At 39.9% G+C, this 18,952-nt stretch overlaps 1 protein-coding gene across 1 annotated transcript; it reads left to right on the plus strand.

The window, feature by feature from the left end:
• The first annotated feature begins 3,578 nt into the window (after positions 1–3,578).
• Positions 3,579–18,489, plus strand: col9a1b (collagen, type IX, alpha 1b). The gene is made up of 32 exons (XM_031303154.2): positions 3,579–3,810; positions 4,340–4,402; positions 4,497–4,532; positions 4,629–4,691; positions 5,671–5,724; positions 6,083–6,118; positions 6,265–6,288; positions 6,399–6,452; positions 7,802–7,855; positions 8,069–8,101; positions 8,196–8,252; positions 8,383–8,436; positions 9,827–9,880; positions 10,001–10,054; positions 10,185–10,238; positions 10,327–10,380; positions 10,465–10,518; positions 10,612–10,665; positions 10,806–10,859; positions 11,516–11,560; positions 11,668–11,721; positions 11,812–11,865; positions 11,960–12,013; positions 12,607–12,678; positions 12,860–12,895; positions 13,004–13,048; positions 13,182–13,214; positions 13,328–13,474; positions 15,222–15,276; positions 16,191–16,379; positions 16,495–16,572; positions 17,591–18,489. Exons 1-32 carry the CDS (start codon positions 3,736–3,738, stop codon positions 17,785–17,787), a joined length of 2,040 nt encoding a protein of 679 aa, XP_031159014.1. The 5' UTR covers positions 3,579–3,735; the 3' UTR covers positions 17,788–18,489.
• Positions 18,490–18,952: the final 463 nt, after the last annotated feature.

The raw sequence follows: 18,952 nt of genomic DNA on the forward strand, positions 1-18,952 counted from the left end.
CAAACTTGATAAAGACCTTTACCTTCCTGTCCAGATGTGTAAAAAACAGGCAAATCTCGAGCTGAAGTGTTAAAGAGGAAACCACTAACAGCTAGAGATAGCCTAATATTTATTCAAGGAAGTGGTGCAGCTTTCCAAACACTGAGCTTTTATTCTCTCCCCACAACACACGCACACACACTCTCTTCGACTACTAACGGGCTGCTTTCTGTTTCCATCTTGCAGCTGTGAGATTTTCATCTCAAGTTGGTATTCATAGGGAGCAGCAGTCCATGTGCCCTCAGATCAGTGTTGGGGAGGATCATTTCCCAGGTGGATTCACAAAAACTAAACACAGTTTGCTGTTTTATTTGCTTGACATTTGCCCTGCCTGCATGAGAAAAGATTTTTATAATATTAGTCCTATGTAAGAACTGAATACTAACACTTCATTCCAAATATTCGTTATAGGAATATTTAATATATTATAATTTGTAATTATTTTTATTTTTTAAGTATAGCTTCCTAACCATTGATTAGGATCTACCTAAGGTCTTACATGACCTCTAAGATGACTTTGCATTTGACCACTCTTTTGTCCCTGTACCCTTAGGGTTTTATATTATGTCCCAGTTCCACATTGCTGAGCTGGCAAGAAGGGGCACTGTTAAAAAGGTTACAGGATCATCTCCTGAGCATGTTGCTTATCAGATAGGCCCAGCATTCAACTTCAGGATTAACACAAGGTAAGCTGTAGGGTGTCAAAAATTGAGTTGCATAAGTGAATACTGACGCCTAGTGGTTTAGCTGGTATAACGCCATTTACCCTGTCCATGGTCCTGAACATCAGAGACTGACCTTATCTGCACCATCACATTCCTTCTGTAATACAACTTAAAAAATGATACTACACAAATATGACATTTCACATGATAAAATAAACGATTTGACCATTATAAACAGGACAACAGTGGATGATACAAGCCACGTTCAGTACACAGAATCACAGACATCATAAATCCTTATTGAAATATTTATTTTTAAAATAAGCTGGGGGTTTAATAATGACAGTGAATCCTATATGTTACAGATCAGCTTATCCCCTGGGACTGCCGGAGGAGTTTGCATTTGTGGCCGTGCTGCGCATGAGTGGCAGCACCATCAATAAAAACTGGAATATCTGGCAAATGCAGGACGTGAATGGCAACGAGCAGCTGGCCGTCAGGCTCAATGGGGAGTCTCAGTCTGTGGAGTTTACCTTCACAGCGCTGGACACCGGGAGGCAGACTGTTGCTTTCAGCCCCCTGACTTTTCTTTTCAATGATCAGTGGCACAACGTCCTGCTACACGTCAACAGGCGCTCTGTTAGCCTTTTCGTGGACTGTGTCATGATCGGTTCCCTGAATATACCACTCCGACATAAAGTCAATCTGGATGGATTCACGGTGATAGGAAAGCTCAAAGACAACCCAGTGGTGGCAGTTCCGGTAGGTCTACGTCTATTATAACACACTGAGCAGTGCAACTAAAGCAAGACTTAGGCTATACATTTCTGACATTTTAGAATGCTATCTCAGTATAAAGTAGCCTACTACGAAAGTGCAACCATTTTCAGAGCCACACCCCAAAAACGTCATCATCTTGAAGAGGGAGATTAGGCACTGGTGCGAAGTAATCACGTTTCTCAAGCATACCGAGGAACACTGGTAGACAACATTATTTGACAGTATCAATTTAGTGACACTTGATATTTTTATTCCAATTTCAAAAAACGAAAGACAAACATTTCCCCTTTCTTTTTGACTAAATTTATGTACAGATAATATATGATGATTGTTTTCTGACTAATATAGGCCTAATGACTTAATGATTTACCATTATTTAAAGAAAATCTTGTTTACTTTTTTACATAAAATATGTGTGCTCCATTTGTGTTTATATTGTTTCACTACTTGATTGATCATTCACGTACGCCAAACCTCCCTTATTTCGTAGCTACATTTCAAGGTGAACAGGAAAACCGTATGGGTGTCCCTTCAAAATAAAGTACAGTAGGCCTATTAGGGCTGCAAATAATTTTTTTTCCATTGCCGATTAATCTTTCAATAATTTTCTGGATTAATCGATTAGTTGTTTGGTCTATAAAATGTCAGAAAATTTTGAAAATGTCATCAGTATTTTCCAAAACCCAAGATGATGTCCTCAAATGGCGCCTGGGTAGCTCACCTGGTTGAGCGTGCGCCCCATGAGGCTCAGTCCTTGCAGCAGCGACCTGCGACCCTTTGCTGCATGTCTCTCCCCTTTAATGTCTTCAGCTGTCCGAGAATTTCTAGTCAAAATAGTGTATTATATAACTATAATCATATAGTTTATTAGATTATCAAAATAGTTGGCGATCAATTTAATAGTTGACAACTAATCAATTAATCGATTAATCTTTGCAGCTCTACAGTACATACCCCTATGAAGGGTATTTTATTAGCGACCAGTGGTAGTAGCCTACAACATTAAAATGCATACAGATTATTGCAGCAGGAATATATAACAAGTATATATAATTATACTATAAGCAGATGAGTTTCTGCGAATGGGTTGACATGCAAACGTTTGGCAATCCCTGTGTTTTCTCGCCCTCCTGTTTGGTTTGTCTGTGACAATGTTCAGTAGTTAAAGTTTGCCGTGTCTCCATTCAGGCTTTACCGACAAATATGTGGAATTTCTTGCAGGTTCTGGTGAAGAATACGAGTTGTTCACAGGCTAAACCATCCCGCAGTGCCACACCATGCAGCATTGTTTCCAAAGAGTCAGGCGCATGTGCAGAATTACGCACGGAAGCCAGGTTTACCAGCTTTGAACACAGTATAACTCATATATAGGCTATAAAACCCATTGTAATGTTTCGATTATGAGCCCTGTAACAAATATATTGTGCAATCACAGCCTGCTTTCTGCTTTTTATCGTATGCTGCAGACAGTCCAGAGTTGGGTCTAGTTATTAATGGAAACAGCCTTTTGTTTTCCTCTTGGGACGCAGGCACGCAGCGACGACATGTGGACTTTTAAGATACAAATTGTTCCAGGATTAGGGTGCGAGATCTCTCATGATGATGTGGTGCTAATGCTTTATTTTTCTTCATGTATTTATCAAGTTTGAACTCCAGTCAATGCTGATTCACTGCGACGTGACGCGAGCCCGAACAGATGCTTGTTATGACCTCCCAGCCAGGACATCGGTAAGAACAATTCAAGTAACACAATGAACAACAATGTGAGTCCATAGATTGATGCTACAGAACTTTAAGTGTTGGTTTAGTTGGATGGACTATCCATCAAGCAGATTTCAAATTGTGTGCGTAAAAGCAGTTTTTTGACTGTATATTTGTCTTTAATCTTTGTTCTACTTGTCCCCATATTAGTCCTCACAAGAGATGTTTGATGATTACAGTGCAAACTTAAATTTGTCACCACTTAAAATAATAAAATCATCATCAGAGGTTAAATAACCCGCTGACCCTGCTTATTGGTGGTGTCTGCGCTGTGGCCCCTCCCCACAGTGTGCTCCCCCTCCCACCCTCCAATCCCTTCCTGTAACCAAACATTGTATGAATATACATGAGCCCCTGATGGCTATGGCACCTAGGACGGTCTAGATAGCTGAAGCGGATTCAGTTGGGTTGTTTTGTCGGGGGCTCCTTCAACCCAACAAATCCCAGAGAAAGGACTACAACTTTTACCTTTCCTGCCCACGGGGAGATCATGGCTCAGGCCCCCAGCGTTAGAGGGCCACTTTTGGTTCTGCTTCTGCAGCTTGTCCTTATCTGCTCCGCTCAAGTAAGACTTATTATGTTTCCTTCTCTCTTCTCTCTCGCTCTTTCTCTTTCTCTTTCTCTCTCTCTCTCTCTCTCTCTCTCTCTGCTCTCTCTATTTGTCTCTATAGACTGATGTAACAGAGGTGCAGGTGAGTGTTCTCCTGGTGCCAAATAAAATATATTTTACCCACAATTGTGGCGAGATGCTGAGATTGTTTGATCTCGTAAATTTATCAGATATCTGTTTGGGAAAAAGTCAGGGATGCACTATTATCTGGAGTCTCATTGTTAAAGTTTTCCTTTTTCAAAAGTTCAACATAATGCTGCTGAATTCTGCAATCATAAATTACCTCTATATGCTGTAGGCTATTTCATTGTATCCCAGAGTCTTGTCTTCTAGTCACATACATTAAGGCGCTGCACCTGTTTTCATCTTTTCATATTGTCTGTGTAGCAGTATGTCTAAGAAATGGCAAAAAAAGGTTGGGTCGTTCAGAAATGTAAGCTAATATTTTATTCCTATATATCTCATTATTATTATTATTCTTCAGAGGAGCCAAGGACCTCCTGGCCCTCCTGGACCTGCAGGTGTCCCAGGAATTGATGGCATTGCTGTAAGTGCTCTCAGTTCTGTTGATTATATCATGTACACTATGCAGATAGTTCACTTTTTGCTCACCTTAAAGCATTGAATCTATTTTGTTTCAGGGGGAAAGGGGAGCAGATGGCGAGGATGGACTTCCTGTAATTATAACATTTAATGAAAATAATATAATGATGCATTGCTTTTTTATTGTAGAGCTTTTCACTGAAATATGTGTGTGGAAACTTTGTTTTCAGGGACCTGATGGAGACGCAGGTAAACCCGGCTCTTCAGGATTACCTGGAATTCCTGGAAATGATGTGAGTACTATATGTTCTATATTTTATACATTTGACGTTTGCTGCATTGTTGGCCACAACGAGGTCAACATGCATTCCACAAGTCTGCAAGTGGGTGGAACCACAAAGTGTGATCCTCCCACTATGTAGGTTATGCTCACACTTAGTTTTGTAGAGTAACCAATGAAATTTCAGATTAAGCAGGGGATGTTGGTGAAATGTGTGCAAAAATGTGAGGAATTTATTAATCAGGATGAACAAATTCAAATTTCCTTTGCAAGAGGGTAAACCAGGGCCAGAATGTAATTAACTTTGCTCCCTGCAGTTTAAGGGTTATGAAAATATCCGAACATAATACTGGTGCTGATGATAGACTCACAAAGAGGGGTTGTAGGTGCATTTAGTTCACTTTAAAAGGCTTATGTAGATTACATAATATTATTTTGATGTATTGCCTGTGTTATACCTCAATACATCTACTAGGGCTCTGAGAACAAAAGCAGCTTTGTTGGCTGGCCGCTGTTGGTATCTCCTGTCGAGAATCCTCAAAACAGTGTGGAATGATTTCTTTCAGTGCGCTTGTTTGAAATGAGCCAGAGGAATGTTGCTCTCTGCTTGATTTGCAGTCTGAGAGTTTTGCCCTCTGCCCTGTTGCTGACTTTTTCTGTGTGTCTGTGAAGTTGAACGCGCTCTCATGGACGTCATGACGTGCTTTGATTTCAATGTGACTGACGAACGTGGAGCTGCTGTGCAGTATATATAGAAACACTTTAGAGGAGGGCGTTATAGTCCGGTTAATCCCACTTATGAATACGTAGGACTCCTCCCACTTATGTTATGATGATGTAATATATGGTGATCTGATGTTGAATTTACAAATATTAACGGGGGGGTATTGCATGCTGCATAATTTTCAAATATAAGGTGAAAATATATAGCACTGAAATTCTCTAAGGTTTGTTAAGATGTATTAGTTAAGCATGATATCTTTCCTCTGCAGGGTTTGACCGGCCCTATTGGAGATCCAGGGCCTGACGGCCCCCCCGGACAGAAAGTGAGTGACTAATGAGCCTTTTCTTTCCTGCTTCAAGGACTGTCAGTGAAATGGTGCCAAGCTGCTGTCCAGTCTTTTGGCATGGCAACGAGAGCTGCAGTGCATAAACCAATTCCTCATGACAAATGAGACTTAATCCTGCAAGTCTTCAGTGTAATCTCCATGGGGAACGAAGCCCCAACATCGGTCCTCATTAGGCTAAACATTGCTGGGTCAAGTGCAGTCATGTGATGAGCTGGAGGAATGTTAACACACACCGTTTGCAGGCTCGCACAGCTCAATTATATATGAACACAATATTTCAGTATTTATTTCAATATCTATCTATGTATCTAATGTATTTATCCTCGTTCTTCAGGGTGAACCTGGAACATCTGGGCCTCGTGGAGCAGCTGTGAGTAGCATTTCCTCTCTAAACCCAAGGATCAGATCAGCCATGCCCATTTGGAAATTAAGGAATCTAGAAACTGTCTACATTTGATTGTTTACACCCAATTATATACATCACACATGAGTCATACTGTATATGTTTCTCTTCAGGGTGTTGGGCCAGATGGACCCCCCGTAAGTCATTTCTTTATGCTACACAATCAATATCACAGTTTATATTACATTTAGCTGGTCTTTGTCAAAAATGTGTTAATATTGAATACCTAAAATGTGACTTTGAACAGGGACCACCCGGGCCTGGAGGATTTCTGGGTGAAGTGGGAAAAGTTGGACCACTTGTAAGTAGAGACTGTTACTCTGTTTTAAATTAGGACTAGAGGCTAGAATAATCCAATACTGAGCATCCAATACTGGTGATGGTTTGCCACCATTGGTCGATGACAGAGGTGTTTATGTTCATATGCCGGCCATGGTAACAAAAAAGTGATCGTTGGTCCAAACTGCAGTGAAAAATACTGTATGTAGGTGAAGCCACTTTCATTGGATAGATCATTGGCGTCATTGAAACCTGTCAATTTGATTCAGATAAACACAATGTATCTGCACTGTACAGCACTATCTACTGTAGTGTCAATAAACTGAGGTGGAGCCCCTGAACCCTCACAAATCTATGACAACACATTTGCACACACATACACACACACACACACACACACACACACACACACACACACACACACACACACAGAACAAATTAACACACATAGATACACTGTGCACCATGTAGTAATTACATAATCATAAAGTACTGTAGTTTACTAATTTGACTCTAAAATATTTCAACTTGATGGATTAAGCATTTTTCCACACATTCTAAGATATTTTAGAAATTGATTTATGGCCAGAAAATCAACACAAAATATACAAAATATTCAGCCAACTAAATTGTTGCCGTTGGGTATTTATTTGTGGGCTCTTTACAACCCAGAATTTATCTTTAATGGTGAGACTTATTTTTGATTTATTTTTATTTCAATTTTGCCCTTTGGCTATAGTTGTCGGCATCAGCTTACAATGGATTTCAAAGCAGTGATTTTGGATATATAGTACAGTGAGGGTTGCAATCTGGGTTTAGCTCCCAATGTGGCATAGTGCATTTAAATTAGCATCAACTCTTACTATACATGAAAATATGGACTTCCACAGTAAACATGAATGAGTATTTGCACATATAACAAGTGAGCTAGGTATAAAAAAAAAGCAGAATGCAGAATGGCTAAAACCTGGTTGATGTACATTTGTGTACACTGAAAGGAATCTGTTGTTTGTTTTATGGATGTTTCTTAAAATACTGAATGCATTTTTACCACCGAGGAAACTGATCAAAAACAATATTTTATTTTGGGAAAACACAACAAATAAAAAACAAATTCTAATGGTAAAAAAAAGTCTTGTATTAAGAGTTTCCAATTGGCCTAAAGGTTTTTTAAGCCAAAAATTAACTTGTGCTTTTAGGCTAATTGCTATTGAAATTCTTTTGTAAATCCTAAAATGTGTATGAGTGTATAATTCATAGTAAAGCAAAGAAACTCTTTATCCATGCTAGGACTCCTAATGAACACAATGGAGAGCCCAGTGCATTTATTCTCTTTGTGTAGTTTTTGACACATTTTCTGTCTTTCCACAGGGGTCCATGGGTGTGAGAGGGCCACAGGGACCTGCTGGACCTACGGGGCCCAGAGTAAGTGACACAGATTTGCAAATGATTGCATTTGACTTTATATTTCACAAGTGAAGGAGCATGATGCAGACATGAAATGAATTTGGCCTTGTTAGCGATGCCACCACTGCACACTGTCCTTTCTCTAGTGATTTACAAGCTCCTTAGATCCATCATGATGTTGATAAATGACATTATGAAAGTGTTAACTTGTATTTGTTTTCCTAATGTCAGGGTGCATCTGGAATGCAAGGAAGTGCTGACCTGGTAAAGCTTTTTTCTTTTGGAGATTATGAATTAGATTTTATTTTTTTATAAATTGTCAGGAATATTTTCTGACTTTTATGTTGTTTTCTTTTAGTGTCCGAACTCTTGTCCACCTGGGACCTCTGGACATCCTGGCCTTCCTGGCATGAAGGTGAGGATCACAGTTGAAGTGTTTTGTGCCGCACTACAATCACATTAGTGTCCCAAAATATGCGTGTGTGTGTTTGTGTGTGTGTGTGTGTGTGTAATCGGTGCTCCTTTTATTCTCTGTACAATTCAAGGGCCACAAAGGTGTAAAAGGTGAAGCAGGAGAACCTGGGAAACAAGGGCACAAGGTAAAATATCTTTAATTTAGGGAATAATCCTTGTTTATAAACCCAAAGTCAAGTATTTATAGTCATATGGAATTTTTTACACATCAACAAGATGATTTATACTCACATAAAACTGCATAAATAGTTACTTAAAAATATGACTTTCCCTCCATAACTGTCACACATGCCACAACATTCCACATCAGAAAACAATTATGCTTGACTTAAATGTGAAAAAAGGATTCCTGGCACCTTTGTGATAAGTATTATTTGTGCTGCTCTATTTCAAGAGGAGGTGATACATGCCTGTGTGTAATGCTGCTGACTCCTAGTAATGCATGGAGGATGATTTATTTGAAATGATGTTCAAGCACAACTAGCCTCCCCCTGTAATGTGTCTATGCACTATATAAATGGAAATGAGTCTGAGCCTATCCCCCTTTATCACCCCGTGCCAGGATATGATTTACTGTCAGTCTGAGCTCCGTCCCCGAGAGTGATTTTCTCCGTTATGAGGGGCCTTCTGCCTGTTTTCACGAATATTAAGATGCTTACAACTAACAGCTGACCAGATGTTGTGCTTGGGTTTAAAGTGTACAATGTCATGATATTGAAAAAGATTATTTGATATAAAATATGTATCTGAAAGCAAAATTAGATTGTTCGAGCCAGTTACATAACATACAGTGCTTCATTTTGTATTTGAAATGAACAGAAACAATATGTTCAAGTAAATCCGTATTACATTTAACAATATCTTAAAAATCTATGACAATAAACAAAGACCGGAAGATTATTTTTAGCCATTTTTTTAAAAATCAAACCACCAGAAATTAAAGACATTTCTTTGAATAATTCAACAGCGTGGCTGACTCAGATTTCCATCTTCCTCTTTTTGGAGAATGTTTTTGTATCAAGCAGAATTATGAATATGTTCTCATTTTATGATGTAAACAGATGTTGACCCATTTCATTGCGCTCATTAGTTTTTGTTGTGTAATATTTAATTATCAGCTGTGCATTGTTTACATGTCTTAATAGCCAATTCTAATGCGTTTATTTAAAAGAAGAAATTGCCTTTTTAACGACAGAAAACCTATCACCCGAACCTATCTTAATGGATAGGCCTCTTCAGGTCTGCCACGGAGTCAGCATGTCAATTATTTGTAATTTTGCAAAGCAGGAGAACGGTAATTTGGAGTTAATTGGTCTGCTTTTGCCCCCTTGTAATCCATTAAACAGTGGGTATTAAACACATTTCAGAAAGGCTGCCTCGATTTCTAATTAACACATAGTTTATAGGATCAGCCTTTTTCACTCTTATAATGAAGTTAAATTTGCTGTTCAGTGTTTCATCTGATTGACTTTATGTTACTTTTCTGCTTACGTTCTTTCTCTTTCGTTCACTCAGGGTGAGGAGGGGGACCAGGGAAGTCCAGGGGAGGTCGGATCCCAAGGACCAGTGGTTAGATATTACATTTATTATATGATATGAGTCTTTTAAGTTACAATTTGTTCTCTACTGTGTCAGGTTCTCTTTTTATCTGCTCACTGAGGCCCCTGTTGGATGTGTTTGTTATTTCAGGGTCCTCAGGGAATTCGTGGAGCCATGGGAATGATGGGCCGCAAGGGAGACATGGTAAGTGTTCCTATGATTTTAAGCCCATGGTACTTTTTATATATGTTAGATACCTCCTGAATACATGTCTATTAAAATGTTTGTTATGTAAACAGACTATAATACCAATACTAATATTGTTCTCTGGCAGGGAGATCGAGGTCTTGATGGAGTTCCAGGTCCCCAGGGTGTTTCAGGGGCAACTGTAAGTTTGTCCCACAATACAAATGCTTTTATTTTAGCAGCAAATATGATATAATATGAGTAGCGTATGATTCAATGCATTGTTTTAGGGGGATCAAGGCCAGAGAGGCGTGATGGGCGAGCTTGGACCCAAAGGTGAAACGGTAAGCAAACAATAACATAGTGTTTGATTCACTGGATCTTGTTTGTACAGTTTTAACAAAATGGACTGTTGCTCTGTTGTTCAGGGTATTCAAGGGCTGAGAGGAATCACAGGTCTTCCAGGTCCCAAGGGAGAGGCTGTGAGTGTTTGATCAATGACGACAAATTAAGCTTAAATGTTCGGACACATTGTCTGCAAACTGCTCAATTCACTTTGCGCTTTCTATCCCCAGGGCTTGCCGGGTGTGGACGGTCGCGAGGGTATTCCTGGGATGCCTGGAGCAAAGGTAGAGCAACATTTCTACTACTTTATTTATGAAACTAGTAAGTCTTAAATGTAGTCAGTTTAAATGTTTTAAAATGTATTGTCATGGGCTCTTTTAAGTGCAGGATTAGCTTCATTCTTTCACTGTCTGTTTCCCTGCAGGGAGGCATTGGGAAGGCAGGCGTTCCTGGAGAGGTTGGACTTCAGGGGCTTCCTGTGAGTATGACCTCTGACCCCAAACTGACTGACTCTGATTGGATGCACCTGACAGGAGCAGTTTAAAGCACCATGCCTCATGCACACCGCAGTACTATACTCATTGTCTCCACATCGGCATTGCAGTAACAAGCAGCAGTCAGAATGTTTTTATATCTTGTATTTTACAATATATAATAACATTTCTGTAGGTTGACGTTTAAAGAAAATACTATTGTATTCCACCCCTCTGTGAAATTATTTACACATACAGCAATGAGCTGGTAATCACTGTCTTCCTCTGGCAGAAAAGTGAGAGCAAAGTTTTTCCATCCCACTAATCTGGGATTAGTCTAATAAACAAAACTAATGAGAATCAGTTAGCAAACATGAGCCCGCCTGTGGCAGCGTTAAGAAAGATCTTGTAGGCGTAAAAGTCATCACCTGCATCACATATCCAGATCACTTTCATTACCTTAAGCTTATTTGGGTCAAAAGCTCAAATCAAATGTATTTTTATCCACTAAGCCTTCTTTATGCTCCAGTGTTTCTAACAGTGAGGTGTATTTTCTTGTATGAATGGCACTTCCTGCAAGAAATATGTCTCCTTTTGTTGTAAGACATTGTTCTCCTTATTATTGTTGCATCTCTTCAAGACTTGTTCTTTGTTTTTTTAGGGTTTGCCTGGTGTACCTGGACCAAAAGGCTTGAGTGGCCCTAAGGTTCTTTGCTCGATCAATTATTAAATACGATCAGCTGTTTCTTGCACTCATTTAGTTTTTCTTAAATTGACAGAATCTAAAACGAACTTTTGGTTGTTTCTGCACAGGGAGACGCTGGTCAATCAGGCCTGCCTGGAACAATGGGACCCGCTGGCAAAGCAGTAAGTATGATGAGCAACACAAGTTGATACACTGCCGTGATTTTTTTGTCACCTCCATTGTGTCACTTACATTTTCCTGTCACACCTCAGGGTGAACGCGGAGAACAGGGAGAGTTGGGACCTGTTGGACCTATTGGTGAACCTGTGAGTATTTTTTTCCTGCTTGAGTTTCTATTGTCCTTTCTTTAGTTCAAATGTTCATTTTAACTTTCTTATCATGTTCTCTTCTTCCCTACAGGGAGCTATAGGAGAGCAAGGCCCTGTAGGTTCAGCCGGCAAGCCAGGTGCCAGAGTAAGTTATAAACACAATAGTTGTAGAGCTGTAGAATAGATTCAAATTACATTTTACATGTAATTTAAACTCACATCTAGTTTTTATCCATTCCTTTATTTTGAAAATAAAGGCCTTATAAATACCATAGCAGCCATTGTACATGCACGTTTAATACTTAGAATAAAAGAAGCTGAAAAGGAGGAAAGCCTCAGTGTATAGTCCTGGCTGTTGTTTCACTGGAATGTCTCAGAGAATAGAGTGAGGCTGGATCTCACATGAGGTCTATTTTCACAGTAAGGGGAGACAAGTGGAGCTGAATGAGCTCTCTGTTCTCCTGGCATTCCTCAGACAGTCGTTCAGTGATCAAAGGGGGAATGGCACACACAAACATGCCCTAAAGAATACGTAGCAATGAGTTATTTCACTATGACTATTGATAGTTGAGCAATTACAGCCATGTTAACAGGTGTTATGCTTTATAAAATAGCTTAAAAAATAACGAGCGAAGTGCATTATTTTGTCTTTTATAGGCTGTTGTGGATCTCAAGATACTTTAGTTAATCCTGCTTAGATGTCTCTACTCATCAGATGTGCATGTTTATTTGCCATAGGGACCCAAAGGTGACCCCGGCCTTCCTGGTCTCCCTGGTCCTCCTGGCCTTCCCGGGGTGAAGGGAGAGAGGGTAAGAAAAGTGCACAGTTCCATTCAAAGACCTTTTTAAGATTTAGAGACAATTGTCTTAAACAGTAAGAAAGAGATGGATGCTCAACAACTAACAGCTGACCAGCTCCCTCTAGTGTGGGCAAATAGAATATTCACAACACTGTAATGATCATTTAGCTAGTTTGTTTTGGTTATTACAGGGAGAACGTGGAGAAGGAGGACCAAAAGGAGAGCAGGTCTGACATCCTCATACTAAATATTAATTCTCTCATAATAGTAATGCTGCATTTTAATAAGTAAGTAGGTTGCTTTGCATGAATCATTTACAGACTGTGTTTTCATAGGGATCACAAGGTGATGAGGGAGACGCTGGAGACAAAGGGGATATTGTAAGTTGTTACAACAACACAGACAGTATTAATTTAACTTATGAACCATTCAACAATCCTATTCAGAAGAGAATCTCACCAGAATACGATTGTCCCTGTTTCCGTCCTCTGTGTTTTATAAATGGCGCTATAGGGTGAGTCAGGAGAATCAGGACCTAAAGGAGAGGTGAGTTCAAACTGATTATTTTATCCTGATACCTCAGTATTTTCCTGTGGTGTCAAACAATTGAGGTAGTTCTGCAGTTTCGTCACATTTCTCTGGTCTTATTTTCTGTTAAGGTTGGTAACCCCGGCGAGCCTGGCCAAAGAGGTCCTGAGGGAAGTCGAGGCCAGCCTGGAATCGAGGGGCCATCTGGCACACCTGGCCCACGGGGCATGCAGGGAAACAGGGGTCCACCTGGAGTCAGAGGGTCCCAGGGCCCTGCGGTAGGTCCAAGAGAAAAAGTGTATGAGGATACTTCCAGTATCGGTGCAGCAGTATGACAGAGTGAGAAAGGCTACAAGCCAAATAGTCTATATCCTCGACGTTCCACTTCCGGGATTGCTTTGTTGCCGACGGAAATTCCGCTGGATGTCTCATTTAGGACAGATGTCCGTTGCCTTGGGCCTCTTTTGTATTGGCATTTTTTAACTCCGGTCGATTTATAAGGACTATGGTTAACCATTTCTCAGATCTCTGCAGGGTAAATCCAGACAGCTAGCTAGACTCTTAGTCCAATCTGAGTTTTCTGTTGCACGACTAAAAATACTTTTGAACGTACACGTTCCACCAAAACAAGTTCCATCCCGAGGCTATTTTGCAGAGGTGCTGTTGCTCTGTACAGCGCATAGTACCGCCCAAGGCGATTGTGATTGGTTTGAAGAAATGCCAATAAACCAAGGCACGTTTTTCTCCCATCCCAGAATGCTGTGTGGAGTAGCCAGACCCTCTTCCGCAGCGCTGTGGAGGAGGGTCTGGCAAAGCGAGATTACAAGCCAAGTAACCAAATGTCAACCAAAACTCTGAGGCCTAAAAGTTTGGATTTAGCACTAAGACTTACAGAGGGTAGACACAATAATAATGTGATCGTCTCACAGAAATGGTCTTTCAATCTGAAGTGATTTGATCCCAATTCAAATTGTATCACATTCTTCAGCTGTGATTTGTTCCTTCTACACAGTGCTTTCCAATATGATGTTATTCTTTTGTCTTTCCTCTGTAGAGTAGGTGCAAGAGTGGGTGGGTGGACAAAAATATGTAATACATGTAATTATAATAACAAATATTCTCCTTGTGAGCAAATTTTCCTTATCATCGCTGTCGGGCAGAAATCACATATCTCCGTATTTTGCCATTTTGTTGTAGTTGTAGTAGTATTTTGCCATTTTAATGTTTTAAAAATGTTTTTTTTTCATAAATCAGTGCTATTGGTCACCCTTTAGGTCCATCTGTGGGTTTGATAAATATTTAAACAGTGACGAGGCGATTTTCCTTTCACTTTGTCTGAGCTAAAAAGCTCAATAAAATGTTTTCCCATCCGCCTTTTTTTTTCTCCATTTCCTGAAAAGCAACGGTTTTGGACATACAAGGTTTTCACCCACTAGCGACATTATGTAAAGCATACAATTTCCACAAAACTCCACAACTTTTATTGTTTTGTATTTTGCACTGAATTCAGTGTATTGTTAGAAAAGTTCCAATCAAAAAAAGCCACAATACTGTTTTGGACCTTTTCTGTCACTCCTGTTAAATCCTTTCTTTTCCTAACTGATAGTCCACTCCTAATCAACCACAGTCATCTAAAACTTCCAACCAAAACGTCTTACTAAATCTTAGGAAGTATTTCTTTCTTGAAGTCTACAGAACAAAAATAAAAAGGTAGATGTCATTAATAAGTCCCTCTGAGCTGAATACTTACTTTATAATACTTTACCTTTATATTCTGATGTCCTTCTCATAATTGTAACTTGTGCAAATAAACTCTTTTTCTATTGTGCAGCAACAGGGAATAGATCAAACTGCATACACCAGATGCTCTGAAAATGTTTTTTTCAGTAATCCCAAGAATAGAAGAATTGTCTCCACCCAAAGAGGATGAAGCCAGTAAAACAGGAAGAGTTCTGTTTTGCAGTGTTGTCATAGATGTTTTAGACACTGTCCTAAATATATTATGTCATCTTTTTTTCCTTCCAGGGTAAAGAGCCAAGTGATCAGCACATCAAACAAGTTTGCATGCGAGTAATGCAAGGTAGGAACTCATAGGCCTTTGACCCCATTTATCATTCCTTTGTGCCTCATTTCATGACTTTAATCTTTCCCAGAATGCCTCATTACACAACCACACATAGAGCTGCCCCTCCACTGTCTCATTGATCTGGGGGGGGTTGTTGAATACTCTGAGGTTCTCATAACCAGAACATGAAATAAGCTTCAGTCTTTGTTTATTTGATGGATGAAAGATTCCCCTCTCCGAGCTTTAGAAATGTTTCTCTGAAGTCACAACCTCTGTTCTCTTCATTCTGTTGCTCTTAAGCCTTCACAACTCATCTCCTACACTCATGATTTTTTTATACCCGATGTGCTGAAAAATTAATTTCACCTCCAGCAGACCTGCTCCCCTCCCCTCCAAGCAAAGAGTCTGCCTGGAAAGGAAATCTTAAGAAAAAGAGTAGTCAAGCAGCCGCTGCATGAATTTTCATCAGGAGCCGGAAAACTGGAAACTCAAGTGCAAAATACCATGCAGCAAGAAGCCACAGGAGATTCATATTAGATCCTTAGCACCATGAACATACATTTCCCATCGCTCATTGCCTGAAATAAAGAGTAGTAACTTCTTTCTGCTCAATTTACTGAGGTTTCTATAGAATAAGGTTGAAAAACTGGAGAAGCTCGAGGGATATCGTGGCCACAGTTTCACCTCGCTCTGCTTCACTCTGACTCAAGTACAAGGGCTGTTGGACCATCTCTTCCATGAGAGTTGCTCTGGGCTTTCATGATTTATAACAAAATGTCAGTCATGTATAAAAAAAGTCCCTTGATAACTGTCAGCTACAACTGTTTCGAAACATGCAATGTATTGGTGCCAGTTATGCATCTGTTGAATTACATTACATTTTAAAATTGATTTAAGTTCACCATCATCTTTCTGTTGTGCTCCAACAGAACAGCTGGCTCAGCTAGCTGCTAGTTTAAGGAGGCCAGAGTCTGGAGTAGCTGGTTTACCTGGAAAACCTGGACCTCCAGGGCAACCTGGGCCTCCAGGAGACAATGGCTTCCCTGGGCAGAGTGGAGCAAGAGGCCTTCCAGGACTCAAAGGGCCATCTGGAATTATTGGAGTGAAAGGACCCAAAGGTAATCAATGTATTAGCAGGTGTTAATGATTTGGGTGATGTGAGTGAATTATACATTGAATAAAACAATGACTTGTTTGTACACAAATATCTTCATTCCATAATACGTGTTGCAGGTGAAATGGGAGACCGAGGCTCCAGAGGGCCCACTGTGCGCGGACCTAAAGGTCAGCCAGGACCTCCTGGACTTCCTGGTGAGTACATTTTTCCTTTTAAATTGGCCCTACTATTTTAAAGATTACACTTTTACACACAAAAAATATTTCAATGTATAAAAGGGCATGTGACTGCTGTATTAAAGCGTAACTCTCGCCAAAATGCAACCTAGGGTCTTTTTGTGAATGTACCCGAGTCAAACTTTTGTTTAAAAGCATAATTAGGACAGAAATGCCACTTTTAAGATTTATCGTATTCTCATTTTCGGTCAAATGGCCTTTTGAATGGGAGTGCTAGGGGCACTTCTATGATAGCATCAAAATCACTATTTTTAAAACACTAAGAAGGCTCGACACAACATGAAACTTTGCTCGAAGTATCACCAGGGTCTCTACACATGAACTCCAGCAGTGAGAACATTGTTGCCATCTTGCAAGTCAAAAAGAGTCGATCTCCGAATGCGAATGAACGGACTCCATAGGAGGAAATGTCATTCTTATATGAGGCTCCTTTTTCAACTACAAGGTCAATATTGTGTTTCACTAACGACAAAACAACAAATTATCCGTGCATTTATATGGAACTAAGCTTTAGGAGCTTTCCATCTTTACTCTCCTCCCTGTTACGTTGCATTCGGAGATGGTAGCTCCCAGAAACAACAACAACTGCTAAAGTAAGTCGTTCAAAACCTTTCTTTTTAGTAAACTATGTGTACACAAACAATGTTCTCACTGCTGGAGTTCATGTGTAGAGCCCCTGGTGATACTTCGAGCAAAGTTTCATGTTGTGTTGAGCCTTCTTAGTGTTTTAAAAATAGCTAATAATTGATGCCATCATAGTAGCACCCATTCAAAAGGCCATTTGACCGAAAACGAGAATACGGTAAATCTTAAAAGTGGCGTTTCTATCCTAATTATGCTTTTAAACAAAAGTTTGACTCGGGTATATTCACAAAAAGACCCTAGGTTGCATTTTGGCGAGAGAATCGCTTTAAGGTAGACTAGAAAAAATGTGAACCTAGAAACTATCGTCCTAAAATGAATTTTGTGACCACAGGTGAGCCAGGCAAACCCGGCTACGGTCAGGATGGTCGGGATGGGCAGAGGGGACCTCCTGGTGTTCCTGGACAGCCCGGTGTACCTGGGCCTCCTGGTGCAGCTGGTCCCAATGGCTACTGCGACCCATCAGCCTGCAATCTCCAGGCCGGGGCCGCCCACCAGTCTTTGGATGTGAAGGGACCTGCAGGGAACTAAGAGCCACTCTGGCACAGACAGAAAGACTGTTGGATTGGCTCCCCTGAGCACACAACATTTTTCACACTTTCTTCCCAGGGGCTGGTGATGGTGTGGTGCCTTCCATCCATTCACCTCTAGTCCTGTGAGCATGTTTTGTGCCAGCCACATCTCAATCAGAAGGAGCCAGCCTCTTCATGGAAAAAAGAAAAAAAGAAAAACACATTTGTTTTTTACGTGCTGCAAAAATCTAGCTCGTTCTGGTGTTTTTCTACCTGAGAGATGTTTTGATATTTTCAGGAAGGTGTGCTCACATTTCTGAGACGATATGAAAATGAACAGAAGTGTATGTTTATCCCACTCTCCTTGTACCTCTGCCTGCATTTTCTTTTCTTGTTCACCAGTATTTTCTTAAATAAACTCCACTTTCTCACAGAACATTTCAAATATCCACCCAAATCAGGATCAGGATTGTGTTTGGTGTAAGTGCCTTTTTTCAATAATGTTGTTCTGTATGGGCTAATGTACCAAAGATACACCTCCTGAAAGCCCTCTTTTTTAATATAAAGTCCTACATGTCTGTCTGTATTTTCAGCCCCGCTGTTCAAAATAAAAAGGAGAGAGGATGAAAATGTCATCAAGTCACACTGACTTCACTTTGTTGAAAATGTTGTAAATCTGTAAAAAAAAAAAAGTTTGACTTGTGGTTAATTATATTTCCTACAAAACAACCTGATGTGAGATTTTGCCTCATTGTACATAATGACAACAGATGACAGTCGTGCATATATGAAAATATATTTGGTTACACTTTATTTGAAGGTATCTACATAAGAGTGACATGACACTGTCATGAACGTGTCATAAACATTATAAACAAGTCATAAACGTTTATGACATAACGCTTCTTTTAGTAATTGTCATTCGGTTTTTGTCATTGTACATTGTCAAGTTATGGTTAGGGTTAGAGTTAGGGTTCATGTGTCATGACTGTGTCATGTGTTCATGACAGTGTCATGTGTTCATGACAGTGTCATGTCACTCTTATGTAGATACCTTCAAGTAAAGTGTTACCATATATTTTAGGGATGAGGGAGACCCTCATTAGTGTTACAAATAAAGAAAACAACACATGACAGTGTTTAATTTATTCTGTATACTGCCATCATTTTGTGATGATATAATA

The sequence above is a fragment of the Sander lucioperca genome, chromosome 15 (assembly GCF_008315115.2).
Source record: "Sander lucioperca isolate FBNREF2018 chromosome 15, SLUC_FBN_1.2, whole genome shotgun sequence".
NCBI classification, from domain to species: Eukaryota; Metazoa; Chordata; class Actinopteri; order Perciformes; family Percidae; genus Sander; species Sander lucioperca.